We start from the raw sequence: 25,219 nt of genomic DNA, 5'->3' as shown, positions 1-25,219 counted from the left end.
CTGTTATAATTTTGTTCATAGAATAAGAAGAGAAAGTGTTTAATAGAATTAGTTAGAAAAATAATAGAACTAGTTAAACTAGTTTATTTTTAGTAAGAACTACTTTATTTTATATATTTATAGTAAGTGCTTAGTAGTTGAACTAGTTGATTAATTAATAAAACTACTTTATTAATTTTTACTATATATAGAAGTAGTTTATTTTTAGTAAGAACTACTTTATTTTATTTATTTTTAGTAAGTGCTTAGTAGTTGAACTAGTTGATTAATTAATAAAACTACTTTATTTTATTTATAGTAAGTGCTTAATTAGTAGTTGAACTAGTTGATTTAACAAAACTAGTTTATTTTACTATAGAAGTAGTTTATTTTTAGCAAGGAAATTAATAGAAGTAGTTTGTTTTTTTGTTAAAGCAATTATTCCCGCATCGACGTCGACGATGCCTATCCCGCATCCTCGTCGTCGACTCGGCGGAGGAGGCCGGCTTGATCAGAGGGGCCATGTCCGGGACTGGGCTCCGCCGGGCTGGTTTTGGGAGGTGCTACCTTCCGGTGGGCGTAGGTTGGTGAGGAGCCAGCCCATCGTTGACCCGATCCTTGTTTGGTGGCGGTCGCGTGGGCCAGTGACGGTGCCGAGGCTTCCGGACACCGCGGAGGTGGTACGTCACCGTGTCAGCGAGGAGGACCAGCACGTCCGTCGCTACATGGTTGCATTGGAGGGCAGGTTCGACAATACCTGGCAGGTTCTTCAGGGATCTCATTGGAGCTATGATCCTGTGATGGTTCCGTCCCTTTGGGTGTCCACCGCCCGCGCCGATATCCGTCGGGCGCTACAGTTCTAGCTGTACTAGCGATGCTATATGTATGATAGTATTCAAGGTGTATTAGTGATAATATTCGACGATGTATGGACGCATGGAGATGATGTAGTTTTGCTTATAATTGAATGCATCCTAATTTGAATATTACTTTATTTTGTGATTTGATTTTGCTTATTGAATGCTCAAAATGGAAAACTACTCCTACTTTGAATGCTAAAATTGGAGAGCACTATGCAAGGCGTATGCATATGATTAGTTGATAGCTTATAGGGTTTTTGTTTTCGCAGAAATCTAGGAGCCCCCGGCCCCTCCATCATCCCTGCCGTCATCCCCGTCACCGCCCCCTCCGACATCGAGGTGAGACTAGCCAAATCCTCTTTTAGAAAGATAATTAAACGATATTTCGGGTTGACTGTAAGTCTGTCGAGTCTCCACCATATATGAGAGGACGAAGAATCCCGACTGTTGTCGTGGGGGTAGCTTCTCCTTCGTTCCCGTGTGCTAGACAATTTGGTGTAATGCACTCGAGAACGAAAGGAGGAGCTACCATACCATCACCGACGGTCACAAATGTCAGAGAGGAATCAGTGAGGGATATGAGAGGACGAAGAATCCCGACTGTTGTCGTGGGGGTCGCTTCTCCTTTGTTCCTGTGTGCTAGACATTTTGGTGTAATGCACTCGGGGACAAATGAAGGAGCGACCATCACCAACGGTCGAATGTATACACCACGTGAGCTGAGAGTTTTCAAGAAAAGACTCGACAAACCGATAGTCAACCCGTGATGAATAATAATGATCTAACTTAGGTTTTTTAGTACATATATTTAATTGTAGACGTTTAATATTTGAATTATGAACATAGGAAATGTCGTACTCGGACGACGAAAGTCTTCCGGAGTGCGACTGGTGCCACGACGACCGAGGTCAGTGCGACAGGCCTCACCTGGACGAAGATCGGCGCTTCAGTATTAAGCTGGAGGAGACCTTCGATGTTGAAACGGTACGCAACGACGACAAGTGTTATTTTTTCGTAATTAAGCACGACTTCAACTATTTCAATGTGTACTTTTCATCTTTTACAATTCGGCTAGCTTATCCCATGCCATGCAAGACGCTACGTCTTGAAGAGGATGGGTTTTGAAGACCATGAAAGTATGGAAACAAAGAAAATTCACCTAAGGACCCATCATGATATAGATTTTGAAGTAAATCTGTATAATTCTGAGAGCGTAACCCATTTTGGTTGCAAAAATTGGGAAGCATTTTGCAAGATTTATGGTTTTGATGAGGGTATGCTTGTGACCATGGATCTTGGTGATCCTAACATCGAGCAAGACAATATGGACATTTGGGTCCTTGTTGATACGCCTCCAATTCTACCGCTATGTGAGTTCTCAAACATAGTTATTAGCTAATTTATATTGTTCATTTCAAAATAGTTGACGACTTATTTTCATTGACAGCTTATTTTGATTGTTCAAACAATGTGCGGAACATGGTAGACAGAACCTACTACACCGATGGCTCTGAGTTAACTTATAAGGAGAAAACTCATCTGGTCGGATTTTTTACTGATCTTGAGAATTACAATATCTATTGTAAAACTCCTCCACATTATGGTCAATACGTGCCACTAGTGCACGTGTTGAACTACGGTAACTACTATGGAGATACCCTGGTAAGATTTCTTACTATTACGACATCCGTGCATCTTTTGCATACTTCTAAAACTAGTACATCATTGCTAACTATGAAGTTATTACTATGTTTTTCAACAGATAATCTCAGAGGATTGTGTGCCTCATTTGATGTATCAGAATGGTAGGCTTGATGTTTTGAACATACAAACAGGTCATCCTATGAATCTCAACTGTCCATATCGGATTTCTAAAAGAAGTGGAGACATGCAAATCAAAGAATGAAAAAAATGTATGGACAGTCGCAAGGAGGTTCTTGGAAGCAAAAGGAAGCGAAGCGCAAGAATTGGAGACAGGATGATCTCCATTCTCCATAATGGAGAGTCAGGGTCTATATTGTTTTATGCTATTTTACCTTAAAGAGGGTATTTCGGTCCTACCTAATACTGATGATAATGTGCTAAGAACAATTAAGTAGGGTTGGTTCGATGACTATGAGGATGATGATCATATGACTGGTTATTAATAACGAGTAGAAGTTGTATGATCAAGTTAGGATTAGTATTACTTTCGACATGCACCACATGTTGCCTTCACTTCAATCTAAGCCATGTTTAGGCATAGTAGTACGTAGGGTTGGTAAACCAACCACGGGGATATAAGAGAGGACACTTCTCTCTAATAGCTACCTAATAACAACCTAAATTAACCCCCAAAACCCCTAAATCAGCCCCTTTAAAATAAAAAAAAACCTCAGCTCCAGCCAGATGCTGACGCGTGGATGCCTATTGGTCCCGGTTGATGACACCAACCGGGACCAAAGGGCCCCCTGCCTGGGCTGGCCGCAGCGGCCACGTGGAGGACCTTCTGTCCCGGTTCGTGTAAGAACCGGAACTAAAAGGTTAGGGCATTAGTAACGACCCTTTAGTCCCGGTTTAAAAACCGGGACAAAAGGCCCTTACCAATCGGGGTAAAAGCCCCTTTTTCTACTAGTTACTCGCCGAGAACAACTTCTTCGACAGGATACCTACGGAGTATGGACGGCTCTCCGAGCTCCTGGCGTTGGACTTGTCTAATAACACGCTCTTCGTAAGAATCCCCGTGAGCATCGACAATCTCACGTCACTCCTCTGGCTAATGCTTGCCCGAAACCAGCTCTCTGGTGAGATACCGCCTGAAATCGGCAACTGCACTAGCTTGCTCCGGCTGAACCTGGCCGACAACCGGTTGACCGGCAATATCCCGCCAGAGATGACAGAGATATGGAGGAATCCCGGTCCAACCTTCTCCAAGAACCAGCAGGATGATCTGACGTTCTTGCTGGTGCCGGCGAGTGCCAGGCCATGACACGATGGATCCCATCAAGCTTCAGCTTCGCCTACTCCGTCATGACTCGGGAGAACTGCCACAACATATGGGACCGCATCCTCAAGGGCTACAGAATCGTCCCAATGTGCACTAATCCGTTGCCGGTGGGGTCGATCCAGGGATATGTGCAGCTGTCAAGGAACAACCTTTCCTGTGAGATACCGTCGTCGCGGATCGGTGCAATGCGGAACCTCGGCTTGCTCCTCCTCGACGGCAACCGCCTGACGGGACGACTGCCGGCGGATATCGGCCGGCTCCATCTCGTAGAGCTGAATGTCTCGAGGAACAACATCTCAGGGCCGATCCCATCTGAGATTGGCGAGATTCTATGTCTGGAGAGGATGGATTTGTCCTTCAACAACCTCTCCGATGAGCTCCCAGTGAGCCTGTTCAAGCTCACACGGTTGGTTATGTTCAATGTTCCATACAACCCGTTCCTTTCTGGCAATATATCCATCACCGGCCAATTTGGCACATTTGACGAGCAGTGCTTCCTCGGCGACCCACTCATCTCATTTCCTCAGGGTGGACCTACCAGCAAGCAACGAACACCACCGGAAGCTGCCGATGCTACTGTTGTTGAGAGGAGCAGCATACCAATAGTAATCATAATCTCGTACTTTTTTTTTCCTTATAGTTGGCTTCATTACTGGCAGCGTTAGAGGTGGGCGAAACATCTGTTAACTATGGTGGCTGAGTAGGAGATTATAAAAAATCAAGCGTATGTGTAAACTAGACTAGAATGTCAATTTGAAGGGCGAACCAACTCTACAAACTAGCAAGGTGAAACACAAGGCCAACAACTTGATGCAAAATAAATAAAATAAAGTTTTGAGAAGGAGAAACAGCAATATATCGCAAGGTTTAAAATTTTTGTGTGATCCTATGTCTTTATTGGAAATGCTTACATAAGAAGTCTCGAAGTCATATAGACCTCACCTTGATCTCCTCAAGGCAACGTTAATGAATAACTCATCCAGTCACTTGTGCTAGATGGCGATGTGTGATCTCCGATCTTTCGCAAAACTTCCTTCAGACAAATCCACAGCGTGGATGCTCCCAGTCGACTACCCCATAGCCATCGTGAAGATGCGGTGGGCCTGCGGCCAAAGAGGCTAGCCCAACTCAAATGAAATCGGGGTAACCATAAACACGATAATTGAAAAGTATGAATAATTTCTTAAAAATACCAAAAAAATTACTTCAAATTAAATCCCTTCCAGTTTTTTAGAAAAAAAATAGTGGCGAGAGGCCCAGACCAGGAATTGAGTGGTCAGTGTCCCCCTTACCATAGCCATGTTTTTTTTTTGCAGGAAGTACCGTAGCCATGTCGACAGTTACTCCAACAATAATTTCCATTATTCCAGTCAACTAAAGGGTGAGTCCTTGTGCCCCTGCCTTCACGGAAACACCAATGGAGTGTAAACGTGTCACCGTCAGATGCATCCTCTCCATCATAGAAAAAGACTCGACGGCTCCATCCTTGCTCACCACAACATTTGCATGACCGTATCCAGGCTGCAGTTTCGTAGCTATTTTTCTCGACCAAGATTTAACATGCCAGCAGGGGTAGAGGATGGGAATACCTTTTTTCTGCTTTTTATTGCTTCAAGTTTAACAGTCAGCAGGGAAACCTTTCTGTGCATGTACGGAGAGAGGAACAGAGGATGAACTCCAGAAGCTTGTAACAGCAATTGACCGATTCAATCCCAGCCTCATGGACTGTTCCACAAAATCCAGCCTCATTGAAATCCGAGTTTCCATACCTGTTGCATTAGCCTACTGTCCCTGTCCTCATTACACTATTTGACGGGTGACCAGCTGTGACATGCCAAGTCAAGTCAAACTGTTGAATGCCATGACATGCGATAAGACCTTGTTGGGTTACAACTTTTCTCAATAGGATTAAAGGGGATTTGGGTGGATTTTGACTTGTAGGGGATTATATCCACCTCAATCCCTGTCAAATCCCTTCTAAATCCTTGTCAGCCGAACAAGGCCTAAGTGAGAAAAATCATAATTCACAAGTAGGAAACGATAGCCAAAATTGTTGAAACTTTTATCAGGATTTAGAGTTCAGACTGCTAGTTTGGTAATTTGCTAATTTGGTAAACACAAAACAGTTAATTGGTAATTTGGTAAAGACAAAACAGTTAATTTGGTAGTTTGGTAAAGACAAAAGAATCATTCAGTTTAACAGTCAGTAGTGAGACCTTTCTGTGCATGACAATAAAATGTCACTACTAGGGAGAGGAATTGACCAATTCAATCCCAGCCTCATAGACTGTTCCACACAAAATCCAATTCATGAACATGATTTTCCACCGTGCCGTACTGACGCAAACTGTTCCACGAAGAAGACGTGTGATGACCAGCCACTGTTAAGTGCCATTCTCCAAGGGGCATAAGCTTGCTCTCATCAGTAGAGGCACCAACCAAAGCAAAAGCAATGGCACCTCACTGCCCATGGCGCTTCCTCCAGTTCTTGCTACTGCTGCTGGGGGTTTCATGTGGTGCTCAAGCACAGGTGAACATCACCCTGGGCTCCTCCTTGACGCCCCAGGGGCCAAACAGCTCATGGCTCTCACCCTCCGGCGACTTCGCATTCGGTTTCTTGCCAATGGAAGGTAACACCTCCTCGTACCTCCTTGCAGTCTGGTTCGACAAGATCCCTGAAAAAACTGTCGCTTGGTACGCCAAGAGCAGCTCCGACGGTCAAGAGTCTCCGGTTCAAGTACCATCCAGTTCTGTGCTGCAGCTCAGAGATGATGGGTTGCTCTCGCTTCGCAACCCGTCTGGTGATGAAGTCTGGAGTCCCCAGGCTCCCAGTGCGGCCTATGCCAGAATGCTCGACACAGGCAACTTCAGGCTTGTCGGTGCAGATGGCAAACCAAAGTGGGAGACCTTTGATGTCCCGGCTGATACCATCCTGCCCACACAAGTGCTTCCCGTGGGTCAGCAGGACAAGGTACTTAGAAGCCGTCTCATCCCCATGGACTACGCCAATGGCCGGTTTCTCCTAGCCGTGCAATCTGATGGTGATCTTGTGTTCTATCCAGTTGCTGAGCCTACCATAAACCGGTACGATGCATACTGGGCATCCAATACAGTTGGGAACGGCTCACAGCTGGTGTTCAATGAAACAGGCAGGGTGTACTTCACCTTGATAAATGGGACACATATCAATATCACTTCGGCAGAGGGGTACTCAATGGGTGATTTCTTTCATCGTGCCACGCTTGATCCAGACGGTGTATTTCGGCAATATCTCTATCCAAAGAGCATAAAGGCCAGAAGTGTATGGAGATTGCAATGGACAGCAGTGAGCTCAGTTCCCGAGAACATCTGTCAGGCGCTAATGGAAACGAATGCCGACAGTGGGGTATGCGGCTTCAACAGTTACTGCAGCTTCGGTGGCACCCACATTCAGACAACAATATGCCAATGCCCAGAACATTACGAGTTCTTCGACAAGGAGAGAAAATACAAAGGTTGCAGGCCAGACTTTGAACCACAAAGCTGTGACCTGAATGAGGAAGCAGCGGCGGCACAGTTTGAGATGACTCCGATCAATGGTGTTGACTGGCCTCTAGCCGACTATGAGGAGTACAGCCCCATCGATATGACTGAATGCCGGAGACTGTGTATAATTGATTGCTTCTGTGCCACAGCCGTCTTTCATGCAAGCACATATACCTGCTGGAAGAAAAAGCTCCCTTTATCAAATGGGAAAATGGCGGCAGATGTAGACAGGACGGTTCTAATGAAGGTGCCAAGGAGCAACAATTCAGAGTCCCAGCTTAGCAGCGGCTCCACTGAATGGAAGAAAGACAAGAAGTACAGGATTCATGAAAGTTCCTTCTTTTTGGGGGGCTCTGTATTGGTAAACATTCTCCTTATCGGTATTCTACTCTTTGGCACTTACTGGGGTATCTCCATCACCTCCAAAAAGAAACTCCAGTCACTGCAATCGTCCGGTAGTTCTATCTTGCCTCCAAAGATTTTCACTTACAAAGAGTTGGAGAAGGCAACCAGTGGTTTCCATGAGGTGCTAGGCAGCGGTGCCTCTGGTACCGTGTACAAAGGACAGCTGCAATATGAGCATGCGACAAGCATTGCAGTCAAGAAAATTGAAAAACTCCAGCAAGAGACCGAAAAGGAATTCATGGTGGAAGTGCAAACCATCGGTCAGACGTTTCATAAGAACTTGGTCAGGCTGCTTGGTTTCTGCAATGAGGGAACTGACAGACTGCTAGTTTATGAGTTCATGACCAAGGGTTCACTCAATGAATTCCTCTTTGGTGATGCTCGGCCAGATTGGAACCTCCGTGTGCAAGTCGCACTTGGAGTGGCACGAGGGCTGCTCTACTTGCATGAAGAGTGCAGCACACAGATTATCCACTGCGACATAAAACCACAGAACATCCTTCTTGATGACAACTTCATGGCAAAGATAGCAGACTTTGGCCTGGCGAAGCTTCTTCGAGCCAATCAGACACAGACAAACACCGGCATTCGGGGTACTCGAGGATACGTTGCCCCAGAGTGGTTCAAGAACATAGGGATCACTTCCAAAGTTGATGTTTACAGCTTTGGGGTGATCCTGCTGGAGCTTGTGTGCTGCAGGAGGAATGTGGAGCTAGAGATCGCCGATGAAGAACGTTCAATACTGATTTACTGGGCAAACGATTGTTACAGATGTGGGAGGATCGACTTGCTGGTGGAAGGTGAAGATGAGGCAAACTTCAACATCAAAAAGGCAGAGCGATTCGTGGCTGTCGCCCTTTGGTGCCTCCAGGAGGAGCCGACAGCGGATGAGTCGGCTCTAGACGTGTTGGGCGAAAGCCGGGCAGCGGATTCTCGTCAGCCGGGGACGTATCTTGGCAATAGAACCAAGTCATATTCCAGTCCTTGGGGTGGCTCGGCGGCTCTGCATAAGGGAACAGACAGTCCCTATGCCGTTGGATGGAGATGCCACCTAACTCCAGACTTGGCCCGTTGGCGCATTCATTCTGGCGGTTTAAGTAAAACAGCTCTCTGAAGAGCAGCAGACTAGGCTCCTCTCCAAGGTACACTTCGCAAAAAGACTTGGAAGTTGCAGATGTTGGATACGGAGTTGGGTCCTATATCCTGAGGCCGTAGGTCAAAGAAGTTGAGCACGTCCCTGAAAAACTTTGAGCCGGGCGGTGCGAAGCCCCGGCTCATATGGTCTGCGAAGATCACTACCTCCCCGTCCCTTGGCTGTGGTCTCTCTTCCGACGGGTCAGGGGCACGGTAGGACATGATTTCCTTCTTAGGCAAATATCCGGACTTAACGAAATTGGCCAGGGTCTCGTCGGTGACGTTGGACCTCATCCAGTTGCAAGTGATGGGAGCCTTGGGAGGCATGGTGAAGGTTGGTAGTCTATGATAAAGGGAAAAGTGTCCGTGTTAATTATAAGACGGAGATCTATCGTTCAAACTAAGATGGCGGCTTATGAAGGGGACTAATGATATATGTTCATATACAGTGGGTTATTTAAGCCGCAGGGGGATTCAGAGTAAGTTGGTTATCTACGGCTTTACCACAGTTAAGCCGGAGGTTTCTACAGAGCATGGTTCTCTTTAAACCGGAAAGTTCTACGGCGCGTGTTTTCTTTAAGCCGGAAATGTAAGCCGCCAAGATTCAATGGTTGCAGTTTGTACTAAGTGTGGTAAAACAGGTTTCGCATGCTATCGTAACTTTTTTGGATCAAAATGGTCGGAGCAAAGAAAATTTTCTAGACCTAAAATGCGGACGCAGGGGAGTTCTTGAGCTCGAAGGAGATCTTATGCAGTGGAAAAGAAGTGTGTTTTGCAGGTGAAATGAGTAATAAACAACTACTGCAGCAAGTCTATACATATTTAAGATCAAACAAGGGTGGCAACTACGAGAACTACTGAAGCCTGCGGACAATGGCGAAGAACACGGATGAACTGTTTGAACTCTACCGCAGATCTGTTCTAACAAGGCAGAAGAAACTCACCGGAGTTGGAGAAGAGCGGAAGTCGCCGCCGTTTAACTGGTCCGAGTCAGGGTGATGCAGCGGCCGGGTTGATGAAGATCAGGGGCGCGACGGCGGCGGCAGTGGTAGAGCTCGGGCAGAGGAGCGACGGAGCGAGGAGGAAGAAGAGAGCGTGAGAAGAGCCCGTTGGGCCGGCCTATTTATAAGGCGAGGTCCTAAGTGGGCGCGAGATTCAAGGAGACCACGGCATGGTTATCTCCCCCCCACGACGCCTCGATTTTCGGAATGACAGTAAAAGCAAAGATCCGTTGCGGATCTGGCGGAGTAAAAAACGGACTTAATGGAGGATGACGTCACGGCGGATTATCCGGAGTCCAGAGGATGACGTCACTCCGGGTTATGGCCTTCACATGAATGGTAAGCTGGAGATTTCTTCTGTCGGAAGAGTGGAAGATTGATATGAGCCGGCTCAAATCAATCTGGGGCCTAATGTTGAGGATATAGACCTTAGAGTCACCCGCCAGGAGGGGCCGGGTTACTCGTACGGTCGATGCCAGAAGCCCGGAGCCAAGTTTGAAGACGATGGGCCAGAGATGGGCTGAGACTCGGATATGGCTTAAGGCCTGTAGTTACAATCATTATTATGGTAGAACTTGTAGTGTAAGGCAAGTATAGTTGAGAGTCCGAGCCGGACACGCTTATGAGCCGGCGGGGACTCTAAGGGCTGCTGGGCGTCAGCCTCCCTATATAAAGGGACGACCCGGCAGCGGTTTAGGGGCGACAACAATCTCATCGAGAGCCGGGCATAACTGTTTAGCTCCTGGCGATCGTAACCCTAATCAATATCACCTCAAACTGGACGTAGGCTTTTACCTTCACCGTAAGGGGCCGAACCAGTATAAACCCTCGTGTTCCTTGTCCCACATAACCCCTTCAAGCTTCCTAGTTGCGATGGCTCCACGACTAAGTCCTAGCTCGAGGACATCTGCCGTGACAATTCCACGACACAACCATTGCCAAAAAAGCCCAAAAAAGCTTCAAGCCTAAATCGACACAGTTTGAACCATCAACAGGGGAAGCTTCAACCAGCACTGTCAAATTGAAAAAAGTTGCAACCATTATGAAAAAAAGCTTCAACCTTAGATGGAAAACGCTTCAATCGGAAGATGTACAAAGTTTCAACCGGCCACTCCTTGATGAAAAAAGTTGCGAACGTTCACAAAATAAGCTTCGATCGTAGTTGAAAAAAACTTCAACCGATAGGAGGTAAGCTTTAACCCGTGGAAAAAGCTTCAACCAGCATGGAGAAAAGCTTCTACCGGTGTGAGCAAAACCATCAACCACGAGCGCTGACGATGCGGGCAGTGACCTTAAGAGATGTGGCCGGGCAGCTCAACGGTGTTGCCAGTCCGCGATGTGCGTGCTAAGACGATGACGGATAGGTGTGCAGCAACAGAGGCGTTAGGCGTGCTTCTAGACGGCGGTATTTGCTGCTGGAATTTAGTCTATTTTGGGCAGCCCAGTAACTATTTCAGAAATTCCTAAATAAATCCTAGAGGCCCACTTAACCCATTTGTGCAAGGCAAGGGATACTACTAAAGTTTAGTGCCACATTGCTAGTTTAGAGGGAGTTGGACCTCTTTATAAGGGAGGTCCTTTCCCCACATGTATGAGCATGAGAACAAGAGGGATATCCACGCGCGCTCCTCCTCCGCCGCCTCGCCGCGGGAATGAGCTGAGCCAATGTCTAAATTTTTGCCACGCACTACGGGTATACGAAAGGTCACTCGGGAGCTGGAAAGTGTTTTTGCTATAGTGGATATTGAATACGAACGCTGCACCCTTCGGCTGCTGCCTGTTCGTTTCATCTCCCTCGTTCCCTTCAACTCCCGGCGCAGCCTCTCGCCTCCTTCTCTTGCGCCTATAAAAGGGAGGTCGCTCCTCTCACAGAGATGCACCAGAACTTCTTCTTCCTCTCGCCACCGGTTCCATTCTCTGAGCTACTGCAGTCTTCCTCATCCCAGCTTGCGGCGTGCACCGCGAGTCGGGACAGTAGGCCTCCGAAACCGCACCTCTTTGAGTCCTGTACGGGAGAAGGGTGATAAGGTTTTTGGGGAGCGCTCCGCGCGACTACTGACTTCTTCATCACAGACTCCGATGACTACTTCCCTGACGACGACTTCTTCCCCGACGTCGACAACCTCATCAACGACATGGCTGGAGAGGATGTCGACCCCAAGTCCAGTGCTTCTGCTGCTACTGTCCCATACGTGTTCTTCCTCTTTCTATTAGAGGTCCTACTACAGTTTCTTGTTCTAGTGTTTGCCCTAGATATGATAGACTCTGCTTCATATATGAAACTTGTCCTACTGTCAGCTCTAGATAAACTTGGTTACAGTTCCTATATGCAGATGTTATTTACCTTCTTTCTGTCAGAACGCATGACTTGTTTTATCTCTACTATATTAGTCATGCTTTATCTAGTATTTCTATTAATAAAATTATTTGGTAAATTGCTCATATTTCAACCATTTGCTACAATGGCCACAACATCATGTGGAACTGACGGGATGGGTGTTGTGACGGCGACCACCGGTGACAAGGGTGACGACCGACGGCGATGTGGATGGCCGCTGAGCTGGCCGACATCTGGGGGATCCTGAGGCTGCTCGGGATGAACAGGCGCAATGGCTTTTTTTACTAGTGAAGCAGTTGAGGAAGAAAGTATCGTGCGGCTATTATAGAGCGAATCATACGTGCGCGGCACCGGCTCCTATCACTCACCATAGATTTTTTTATTTTTCTTTGCCTAATCCAATATGCCAATACCCAGGTACCTGAAATCCGCGCCGCTATATCTATACCTGTTATATATCTATGCCTATCTATTAATGAGGCCCGGCCCTAAGGGGGCCGAGTGGGGCGGCCACCCCGGGCCCCGTGGTAGAGTAAGCTTGGCCTAGTAGTAGCTAGGAGCAGGCATGGGCCACGTTCCTGGGCGTTTTTACCCCAGGGACCTTAGTGATTTATTCTTAATCGTTCATCCATAAAATTGAGTTATTTGCCCCAGGGCCCCCGTGGTAGAGTAAGGGATGTTGTTTTTCGCTTTCTTGCATGAGTTATTCTTAATTGTTCATCCATAAAATTGATGACAGATTTGTATAACTTGACTGAATTTGAATATTTTAATTTGGGGGCTATAAATTGTATGACATTTTTTGTGTTCACCCATTGCAACACACGGACACATTTTGTAGTAAAAAATTACGTTCAAGAGATTTTCTTTTTCGAGAACATCCGACAGAAATTACAGCACAAAATTTGTTTTAATTGATCTTAGGGCACTACTAAGCATTGTTTTTCGAACAGTGATGCTTGATAATCTTGTCCAATTTCATTGCAATGGAGGAGAGCACACTCGTGCTATCAGTATTGTAGACCTCTAAAAATAGTTTCGTTGTAGCCGTGTATACCCAAAGCCGACTAGAGCCGGTTGTTCGCGGAGGAAGGCGCATCCCTTTTGCTTGCTTTGCTCATACCGTGAACGAAATGTTACATAAACTAAGGTATTGTGAACTGAAATTCAGTTTCCTCCAAAATCTCACTTATAATAGCGAAGCGAGTCAAAGTGAGTGATTTCATGATAGTGGTGGAGTCGTTGAGGTGATATATCAGAGGAAGAGATATATGTAGAGATGCAGGCCACGTTATAGAGCTTTTTATTTTGTCATGCAACGGGTGCTGTCTGAATCAACTCTCACTCTATATGTGTGTGAGCATTACAAGTTTGTGACACCAGTGAGTTGGCTTGGTAAGTCATCATTTTCATGTGATGAGTTATGATGGTTAATTAGACTATAGTAGCTTGCAATGACCATGGCGACCCATCACACTTTGGCATATTTAACATTTTTGAACCATATATAGTCGAGCAATTGGTAAGAGCTCTGTCTTTTCATTAAAAAGAATAAGAATTGACCACTTAATAAAAACCGGTCAAAAACCAGATGGTCGCGCAAATGCTAGTGCGTGAGTGGGGTCGCCTCGCGTGCGAAGCCTGGCGCGGGCTCAGGGTGCAAAGAGACAGGAGGGCGTGCGGTGGTGAGTTAGGGCAGCAGTGTTAGTTGCTAGGAATTGGGACCCATCAGACGGCATCGAATGAACCGCAGGCAGAAGTTTATTTGAATTAACACACATGTCTGACATGTATCGATTACCAGTAATTAAAATTAAGAGTAATTAAGATTATGTGAAAATTTAAGGATGATTATACCATTGGATAAATTCATTTTTTACCTTTGGTCTAAATGTGGACCAATTCGTTCTAGCCGTTAGCCATGTGCTAGGCCTTATATTCTGGTATGATGCATGATAAAATCTCTCAATTATGTTATGTTACTCTATTCGGGTGGGGATTGATGACCCACAAGTATAGGGGATCAATCGTAGTACTTTCGATAAGTAAGAGTGTGGAACCCGACGAGGAGCAGAAGGAAATGACAAGTAGTTTTTAGCAAGCACTAAAATAGTCGGTAACAAGTAGTTTGATAGCAAAATAATTTGTAACGAGCAAATAACGGTAACGGCAAAAAAATGCAGCAAGGTAGACCAATCCTTTTGTGGCAAAGGACAGGCCAAAACGGTCTCTTATGATAAGCAAATCATTCTTGAGGGTACACGGGAATTTCATCTAGTCACTTTCATCATGTCGGTATGATTCGTGTTCGCTACTTTGATAATTTGATATGTGGATGGACCGGTGCTTAGGTGCTGTTCTTACTTGAACAAACCTCCTACTTATGATTAACCCCCTCGCAACCATACGCAACTATGAGAAAATTATTAAGATAAAATCTAACCAGAACATTAAACTTTTGGATCCAAATCGGTCCCTTACGAAGTAGCACATAAACTAGGGTTTAAGTTTCTGTCACTCTAACAACCCATCATCTAATAACTACTCCACAATGCATTCCCTTAGGCCCAAATATGGTGAAGTATCATGTAGTCGACGTTCACATGACACCACTAAGGGAATCACAACATACATATCATCAAAATATCGAACACATATCAACCTCACATAATTACTTGCAACATGACTTCTCCCGTGACCTCAAGAACAAAAGTAACTAATCATAAATTATAATCATGCTCAAGATCAGAGGGGTATTAAATAGCATAATCGATCTGAACATATAATCTTCCACCAAATAAACCATATAGTAATCAACTACAAGATGTAATCAACACTACTGGTCACCTAGAAGTACCAATCTAAGGTTCCGGTACAAAGATTGGACACAAGAGATGAATTAGGGTTTGAGAGGAGATGGTGCTGTTGAAGATGTTGATGAAGATGACCCTCCCAAAGATGGGAGAGTTGATGGTGATGACGAAGTTGATGATTTCCTCCTCCGAGACGGAAGTTCCCCGGGCGGAATCGCTCCGTCGGAGGGCAAAAGTGCTCCTGCCCAAGTTCCGCCTCGAGACGGCGACGCTCCCCCCTTGATTTTTTCTAGGTCAAAATGACCTATGTACCAGAAGATGGGCACCGGAGGTGGGCCGAGGACGGCACAACCCACCAGGGCGTGCTTGGGCTCCCTGTCGTGCCCAAGTGGGTTGTGCCCACCTGGTGGGCTCCCTCTAGTAGTTATTTGCTTCAATATTTTTCATATATTGCAAAACAATTCTACGTAAATTTTCATCTTATTTGGAGATGTGCAGAATAGTTAACTCTGACGTAGCTTTTTCAGATCCAGAACTCCAGCTGCCGGTATTCTCTCTCTTTGTGTAAACCTTACATATTATGAGAGGAAAAACATTAGAATTACTCCATAAAGCATCATTATGCATAAAAACATTATAAATAATAGTAAAAAACATGATGCAAAATGGGCGTATCAAGGATATAAGTCTGGTAGGAGAACTTAGGTTGTCAATTTAACTAGTGAAACATATACAATGCGCCACAAAGAAAATAAGAAACTTCATTTGACGATGAATCAAAAATACTTATGACAAACAACACATTTTCACTAATTAATGCAAAGACCTAAAACCCCTGCACGGATCATATTCCCATCTGAAGGGAGTAAGTTCTTCTTATCGAGATAACTTTAACTTTGCATACAAAGGAAGTTAAGGGCATGTCCAATGCGGACCCTCAAATCACCCCTATATGTCTTTTGCGGGAGGCCGGCCCCTTTTTGCCATGCAATACTAACACCTAATAAGCGTCCAGACGTTCAAACTCTCCTAAACTAGAGAAGCAATTTTCTTGGGGAGAAGGGGAGTGGGTGGTTTGTGAGATTTCGGACATTCGTCTAGCCAAACAAAAGCCACCACGTTGGACATCCAGACATCCCCTCTTTATCCTCAACAGCGACATGCACATGTATAGAAGGACATTCATGGGACATGGTTGGATGGCCGGCTTTTGCATTACTGTCCACACACAGGTCTCCACCGGTTCATGGATAAATAGTGTGTCCGTTTTAGAGATCAGCGTTGGAGATGCCCTAACATGGTAAACTAGACACAAATATAGGTGCATGCAAATACAAAATGCATGACACCGTGACGTGATCATAACCCAGCAAATATTCATGTCGGAGTCGAGGAGATCGTCATCTCGTCGATGTCGCTTGCTGCGAGGCGACCAGGTTGACAATGACAATGGCATCAGAAATGCTTGACGAGGTTTGGGAGAGTGCGTGCGGCCATAGCAATCTCAGTCAATTGGATTCAAAACATGTGCGGTTTGCAAGCTAGCATTTCTAACTGTATAAAGATTGCTATGTTAAGCCCTTCCAATCTAATTTACAAGACACCTCATATGTTATATATGTTCATGAAACCTTCATCGGTGCTTCTCTAAACTTCTCCCTCCTAAACGCCGGCTACTCTTGTTGTTCCAACGCCGGCCGGTCTTCAGCTCGACCACCATGCCGTTGCCACCACGTCGCACTATATGCACATGCATCTGCCGCATCTGGCCATTGCCACCACTTTCCACCCTTCCTATCGTATCATGGCGCTTGTGCAGTTGTGCGTTGGTGCAAAGTCAATTTTGATGGATCGGTGCACCACGATGGCCCAGTATTGCAAAATCCTAAAAGTTGGTTCAGTGTGTCAGTGTATATCCAAAGACGAGTTGGGTGGTTTGTGGTCAGCGGATGGGAAAACTGTTTTGCATGTGCTACAAATAAGTTTAAAGGGATTCAAGGGGAATTCTACCACGCCTCCAAAAATAGTTCAGGTTCGGGCGGTGCGATGTCCTACTGCCCATGCCGGTGGCGGCTGATCGGGTCCTCGGCTGATCTGGCCGGTGCCAATTGGTGGTGGGCTTCATCTTGCTCTCGCAATCGAATGTAGTTGGCTTGTATTTGAGGTTGACGAGCTCACATTGGTGAGGCTGTTGTGCCACGAGTGGGCGAACCCGTGTATCTCGCGAACAATGCACGACGAGATCCTTCGGCTCCTAGACTGCTTCTTCCTGTCGTGAACTTAAAGTACATAAACTATGATGTTGTAAACCTAAATTTGGTTTTCCCAAAATCTCATGTGAGATACATGAGCTAATGAATATGGAGGACATCATGATACTGAAGTTGTGGGGGTGATATCTTCAAGAGAGTGGTCTTTTAGATCCCGGGTGCCTAGGCACCCTCTTATCTGTACCATTCATTCAGACTATGACGCATTGAGATTTGTACCATGCATTATAGGAATGGAATCCATTAGCTGTTCTGGTGCTTCATTAAGAGCAGGAGCACGGGGGTATTGGAGATGACATGTCGATGTGCTAGAATATACAACCTGTGATGGGAGACCCAAGAAAGCTGAAAGGAGTGACCATGCAATGGAATCTCATGTGATTCGGTTGAGTAGGCGCATGCACTGTCACTTCAACCATCACCTGCGTGGACCGCTGGCGACCTGTAGCTATGCATGTCAGCTTGTTGGAAAGAGAGAGTGAGGAGAGAGAGCAAGCTTCGTGCATGCATGTGTGACTGCTTTCGAAGAGTGAAAACGTGAGAAGACAGCTATATTGTGCATGCATGTGTCAGACCGTTTCCTGCCAGACCTATTCCTGCATGCTACTTCCTCCTGCCGTCCCTGTTTGTCTGCTTAAAAAAGTCTGCCTAATTACTCTGGTACTGCAAAGCATCTGTTGTTGGACAGTGGTTAGCACGAATTTTATTTTCGCTGAATGGACAAGACCGGAGGGTGCTGGGATACCCAGGTGTCGTCGCACCTTTTCGTTCAAGAAATGGTATGGTATTGACTATGAGAACACGTTTAGTTATGTTATCAAGGCCGTCATCATTAGTCTTGTACTTTCTGTTGTTGTTTTCAAATTCTGAAGGGCTTGCCGGAAATGAAGTAGGCCCTTTTCCTTAATAAATTTTGTAAGGGCTGGATCAAGCGTTGAATTTTGGGTGTGCTAGCATATAACGAGCGATCCAGAATAGCAGTGGGCACACCATGCTAGCGTACTCGGAGTCGGAGAAGACGCAACATTCAGTTATGGGCATGGTGGAGCCCAGGGCGCTGATACGCGGGCTTCATCTTGCGCTCACAATCGGATGTAGTTGGTCTGTAGTTGAGGGAGATGACCTAACATTGGTGAGGTTGTTGTGCCCTGGGCGTGCTAGCACTGGCAGAGCTTGGAAGAAAAAAACTGGGCGGGCCAACTCAATGAGAACACAACAATCCAATCGGCAATTATCCTTGTTCCTCAGTTTTTTGAGTTTTTGCTTTTCTGTAAGGCCTTTGGCCTGTGTGTAATAGCGAACTCGAAATTCATGAAACAATATGATACTATTACCTATGAAGTACAGACTCGAAATTGCAAGGAAATTAGAGATGCAATGCTCAATTGCTAATTCCCTAGCCGTCGGCCGGCCGCTGCTCTTGCAACTGACGTGAGATCTGCACGAGATGCCCCACGCGGGGAGGGGGGCGCAGCTACTCCCTGATGTCCTCATGTGTACTTGTGCCGCTGCCGCCTGATGCGGGCTGTTCCGCTGCCAAACCCAGACGAGCAGTTGCAGACTTGCAGCCACATTGTGGTGGGGAGGACGATGGCTAAGACTAACATGCCTCATCAGACGCTGCCGGCTGCCGGCCCTTGTTGACTTAGGTACAAAGAAGCATAGGTATTATTTTTTTTGCCAAAATCCTGGACGGGCCATGGCCCAGGTAGGCCCCAACGAACGCCCCTGCGTGCTAGCATATAGGAAGAGTGATCCAGAACAACAGTGGCCGCAAACCATTTGTACTACGCCAAGAGGACGAAACATGCGGGTGTGGGCATGGTGGATGGCAGGGCGCTGATCTGCGGGATTCATCTTGCCCTCGCAATCTGAAGTAATTGGCTTGTAGTTGATGGGGACGTCTTGACGTCGGTGAGGTTGTCGTCCCACGAGTCTGCGAACACGTGTATCCCACAGACAATACAAGATGAGATCCTCCGGCTTCAAGACTGCTTCCTCGTGCCGTGAACTTAAAGTACATAAACTATGACGTTGTAAACCTAAATTTGGTTTTCCCCAAAATCTCATGTGTGAACCTAGATAACCTAATGAATATGGAGTACATCATGATACCGGAGTTGTGGGGGTGATATCTCCAAGAAAGGGATGTATATATAGAGCTTCCTCATTTGTCATGCAATTCTGCATGAATCAACTACCTATGTGGCGATCAAAACCTTATGATACCAGTGAATTGCCATGCCATTTTTATTCACTATTTCACGTGACAAGTTTTTGTTTTGTTTCAATTTTATCAAGTAACATGATTTGGTCAATGGATGTCAAACAACCCGTAAAACCTTTGCTAATATGAAATGGGTGAATCAATAAAAACACTTAACAAGACTACTTTCGCAACAACATTGCATTCTTCAGATAATAAGAAAACGAAGTGAGCGACCGCGACGATGACGGAGGTGCCGGTGGCCTCGAGGCTATAGCATCATCAGCTACAATGCATAGTTTAGTTTTGGTTTGTTTCAAACTTCTTAATTTCATCCGGTTTGCATGTAATATACTGAAATTGCTAAATTTCGTGTACAAATTTGATCACTCGTGTCAGATGACCTCTGACTTGAACTGGAGCAGCACAGGCCCCGCCTCAGACTTGCCCGGCGCCAGCCTCATGCGGTAGCGAGGGGGCAGGGGCGAAGAACGGGGTTACGCCAGCGAAGGGGAGGTCGCCCCCCAAGTCGCCAGAGAGGGGCGGCTTGGGGGGAGGAAGGGGGATATCTTTTTCCTCCTAGGGTCGATTCAAGTATATCGTCTGAAGTCAAACTGAGTAAAGTTTGATCATATTTATATGAAAAAATATCAACATCTACAAAACTAAAGTTATACGATATGCAAATTAAATTAATGATGCATCTAATGATAATGATGCATTTAATGATATTGATTTCGTATTGCGAATGTTGATTTTTTATAAAGTTGGTCAAAATTTACGAAGTTTGACTTCACACAAATCTTATATGCGGAGTAAAAAGGACCAAACAGAGTATCTAAAGAAAACACAATTCTACTAGCCTAGTCCGGATCTTAAAGCATCGGATGGTTAAGCCGACTGAGATTTAGCAAACCCGTTTGAACAAGTCTTGCATGTCAGCCTCGTCTGCGTTTCCCTCTCCGTCCAGTTAAGGCTACTACTGTCCGGCTGTGTGCAAGTAAGAACTTTAAATGTCAAGACGAGAGTCGAGGGACACAGCGATGGCCATGCATACTAGTCTCATCATCTTTCCACCACATGTAAAGCCTTTGATCTCTTCTTAAATAAATTATTTCACCTCTCGTGGTCTTATATATTTTGCCTTCCGTCTAGGATTCTTCCATGATTCAGGCAAGGCAGGCCATGTCTCCCTCCCTGCTCCTCAAGTTCCTCTGCGGCCTACTCCTCGTCTCAGGTAGGATTTTGTCGCTACTTTGTTCTATTATGTTCTTGTGTTGCTCGGTTCTGTCCTTGGTATGTGAGCTGAATTACGGCGGGAGTTTTGACGTGATCTTAAGCGGTTCCTAGTTGCGAACAACAGGTTCAACCGCGGCGGATACGACCGGTGGCAGGAGTCGGACCCATCGCCGTGCAAGTGGTGGGGCGTCAGTTGCGACGGGAACGGCCACGTCGAGTCGCTGAACCTGACAGGCTTGGCCATCTCCGGCCCGGCATTCAGCAACTTCTCATGGCTCTCAGCACTCACGTCGCTCGACCTCTCCGACAACTCCATCACCGGCCCGCTCCCCGATGGCGACCTCAACCAATGCCACGGCCTCCTGCGCCTCAACCTCTCCCATAACCTCATCACCGAGTCGTTGAACGTCTCCGTACTGACCAGGCTTCAAATCCTCGATGTGTCGGGAAACCGGCTCCAAGGCGGCGTCGCCGTCAACTTCCCGGCAATATGCGCCGACCTCACCTTTCTCGACTTGTACACCAACAACCTCACAGATAACAGCACCAACCTCTTAGACGGCTGTGCCAGGCTAGAGTACGTCGACCTCAGCTCGAACAACTTCAACGGCGAACTATGGCCTAGCGTCGCAAGATTCAGGAAATTCAGTGCTGCTGAGAACAACCTCACCGGCAGCGTCCCGTCGAGCACCTTTCCTGATGGCTGCATGCTCCAGTCCTTAGACCTCTCCACGAATCAGCTGCTCGGCAACTTTCCGGATTCCATCGCTAGGTGCGTGAAATTGACATACATGTCGCTTTGGGGGAATAATTTCACTGGGATGATACCTGCCGGAACCGGAAAGCTCGCCGCCCTCGGGACATTGATTCTTGGGAATAACGGGTTCGATCGACAGATACCGATGGAGCTGATGAACTCCAAGAGACTTCAGTTCTTGGACATCAGTACCAACATGTTTGGAGGCGACATGCAAGATATTTTTGGCAACTTTACAACCTTGAAGTATCTTGGGCTTCACCACAACAACTACACTGGCGGCATTGTGGCCTCCGGTGTGCTCCGGCTACCTCTGCTTGCTAGGCTGGACCTCAGCTTCAACGAGTTCACGGGAGAACTCCCTCCAGAGGTGTCCGATATGAAGAGCCTCAAGTACCTAATGCTCGCCGAGAACGACTTCTCCGGCAGGATACCTCCCGAGTACAGCCGGCTCACGAAGCTCCAAGCGCTGGACCTGTCTAATAACATGCTCTCAGGAGGAATCCCCACGAGCATCGGGAATCTCACGTCACTTCTATGGCTAATGCTTGCTGGGAACCAGCTCTCCGGTAAGATACCACCTGAAATCGGCAACTGCACCAGCTTGCTCTGGCTGAACCTGGCCGACAACCGGTTGACCGGCAATATCCCGCCGGAGATGGCAGAGATGGGGAGGAATCCTGGTCCAACCTTCGCCAGGAACCGGAATGATCCAAGCGTGCTCACATGCTTCAGCGAGTGCCAGGCCATGAGAAGGTGGGTCCCGGAGAGCTTACCTCCCTTCAGCTTCATCTACTCTGTCATGAAAAGGGAGAACTGTCGCAGCATATGGGACCGCATCCTCAAGGGCTACGGGATCGTCCCAATTTGCATGAACTCGTGGTCGCTCCCTGGGTCTGTGCTGCTGTCAAGGAACATGCTTTCTGGTGAGATACCACCACGGATAGGTGCAATGCGGAACCTCAGCTTGCTCCTCCTCGACGACAACCGTCTCACGGGGCGGCTGCCACTGGAAATCGGCCGCCTCCCACTTGTCGTGCTGCACATCTCGAGGAACAACATCTCGGGGCCAATCCCGTCCGAGATTGGCGAGATTATGTGTCTGGAGAGGTTGGATTTGTCTTCCAACAACCTTTCGGGCGAGCTCCCGATGAGCCTGTTCAAGCTCACGCAGTTGGTTATGTTCAATGTTTCATACAACCCGTTCCTCTCCGGCAATATCTCCATCAACGGGCAATTTGACTCATTTGGCGAGCAGTCCTTCCTCGGTGACCCGCTCATCTCATTTCCTCAGGGTGGACCTGCCAGCAAGCAACGACCATCCCCGGAAGCTTCCGATGCTACCGTTGTAGAGAGGAGCAGCATAGCAATAGCAATCATAATATCATACTTTTTCTTCCTTATAGTTGGCCTCATTGTTGGCACCGTTAGAGGTGGGCGAAAGATCTGTAACTATGGGGGCTGGGTAGGAGATTATAAGAAATTAAGCCTATATGTAAACTAGAATGTGAATCAGAGAAGCTCACCTCCCTCAGTATTCGGTATAGATAACAGAGGCATTGTGAGTGAATGTGGCATGACTAGAGGGTCGGAAAAACTTCAGCAAGCAGTTCAAAGGTTATCCAGCCAAAAGAGTGTGGACGCACCGAATCACACTTGACAAGTGGTAACTAATTAAGTGTAGCTTGTGGATCAACGATCCGATGATTGCGGACCTGCATGATGGATTATGCAATTTTCTGAAATGCAGTGGTGAGTGATGAGCTAATCATATCTTTTGTGCAAGGTTTATTGCAATGGAGGTATTAGATGATATATACCCTGCGCGTTTCTACGGAGTTTAGTTACATCAATTCTATGAGATTCCTTTTTTTAGACAAATTTCGATGAGATTTGACTTTATTGAAAATGGATATTAGATTTTTAGAATGAGAACTGAAATTATTTTGATTTGATTCAGTTTTCTCAAGTAAGATGATTTGGCTAATGGACGTCAAACATCCCATAAAACCTTTGCTAATGTGAAAGGGGTGAATCAATAAAAACTATTATCAGCGGGTAGGACACACAAGAACATGCCGAGAACAATCATAATTTCTTGATGCAAAAGAAATAAAATATTGTTTTGAGAAGGAGAACACCGATATATCCCAAGCTTTAGAACATTTGTGTGATCCATTGCCTTTATTCGAGATGCTTAAATAAGAAGACTCAAAATCACTAAGACCTCACCTTGATCTCCTCAAGGTAAAGTTCACCAAGAACTCATGTAGTCACTTGTGCTATGTCAACGTGATCTCCAATCTTTTGCAAACTTCTTTGGAAAAAAATCCACAGCTTTGATGCTCTCACCCATAGTCATCCAGAAGATGTGGTGGGCCTACAGCTAGAGAGGCTGCCCCCAAACTCAAATGAAATCTGGGTAACCATAAATACAAATAATTGAAAAGTTTGAATAATGTCTCAAAAAATACGAGCAATTTTAATTACTTAAAATCAATTCCCTTCTCCAAAAAATACTGGCCAGAGAGGCGCGAACCAATAATTGAGTGGTAAGTGTCCCCCTTACCATAGCCATGTCTTTTTTCTTTGCGGGAAGTACTGTAGCCATGTTGACAGTTACTCCAACAATAATTTGCATTATTCCGGTAGACCAATGGGTCCAATCCTTGTGCCCCTGCCTTCACGGAAACGCCAATGGAGTGTAAACACGTCACAGTCAGATGCACCCTCCTCGTCATAGAAAAGGTCTCGACGTGTCCATTGCCGTCAATCTGCTACTGGTCAAATTTTCGAGCGGTAGCCTGCTGTTCCGGTTCCTCATTAAAGTGCTTGACCGGTGCCCAGCTGCGCCATGCCAAGTCAATGGATACTCTTGAATGCAGACACTCAAAATCAGACACAAACACTGGCATTGGGGGTACTCGAGGATACGTTGAACATAGGGATCACTTCAAAGTCGATGTTTACAGCTTTGGGGTGATAACTTACTGGGCAAACGACTGTTACAGGTCTGGGAGGATCGACTTGCTTGTGGAGGGTGATGACAAGGCAATCTTCAACACTAAAAAGGAGGAACGCTTCATGGCTCTGGCACTGTGGTGCTTCCAAGAGGAGTCAACGATGCAGCCAATCATGCATAAAGCGACACAAATGCTTGATGGAGCAGTGCAGATCGACCCCCACACCCCCGGATCCCTCTTCCTTCATTAATTCACTTCAGTAGTGACCTGCTTGTTTAAAAAATAAGTTGCCGTATGCAGTAATATTATGTCACACACTTGATGATATAATATAGCTGTCTTATAATCTGAAGAACAATGTACACATTGTATTTCAGGCACTTATGTCTAGCTGCAAGAAATAGGATCCGGAATACTTCTGTACCTTATTTTTTAAGATTCAGACACATTGTATGCAGTAATATATCTGTATTCATATGCCTATTTATATCTATGAATACATTTTAGTTAAACGTCCCTGCGATAGCTCACAAGAAAAGAGCATTGTACACTAGAAAAGAGGCATATTTGGATACATACTGGATACCAGTTTCCTAAATTAACATGGTTTGGGTAATTCGGGTCGAAAATCCCATAAAACATTGCTAGTATTCTCCAAAAGATACAGGTATGGAAAGAAGCATTCTCTGCACTGTCAAAATTCAGAGTAACTTGGCTACATTAGATAGAATGCTCTACTACAT

At 46.1% G+C, this 25,219-nt stretch overlaps 1 protein-coding gene and 1 pseudogene across 1 annotated transcript; both read left to right on the top strand.

Moving 5' to 3' along the window:
- The window catches only part of LOC123048392 (probable LRR receptor-like serine/threonine-protein kinase At1g74360), a 12,747-nt pseudogene extending 8,257 nt beyond the window's left edge, over positions 1–4,490 (top strand).
- A 16,212-nt stretch (positions 4,491–20,702) lies between these two features.
- On the top strand, positions 20,703–23,017 carry LOC123055554 (probable LRR receptor-like serine/threonine-protein kinase At1g74360). Its single transcript, XM_044479524.1, has 2 exons — positions 20,703–20,754; positions 20,868–23,017. The coding sequence occupies exons 1-2, from the start codon at positions 20,703–20,705 to the stop codon at positions 23,015–23,017; spliced, it is 2,202 nt and encodes a 733-aa protein (XP_044335459.1).
- The last annotated feature ends 2,202 nt before the right edge of the window (positions 23,018–25,219 follow it).

This window comes from Triticum aestivum, chromosome 2D, assembly GCF_018294505.1.
Source record: "Triticum aestivum cultivar Chinese Spring chromosome 2D, IWGSC CS RefSeq v2.1, whole genome shotgun sequence".
Taxonomy (NCBI): domain Eukaryota; kingdom Viridiplantae; phylum Streptophyta; class Magnoliopsida; order Poales; family Poaceae; genus Triticum; species Triticum aestivum.
The sequence above is the reverse complement of the archived record's forward strand: the minus strand, read 5'-3'. Positions and strand labels throughout refer to the sequence as shown.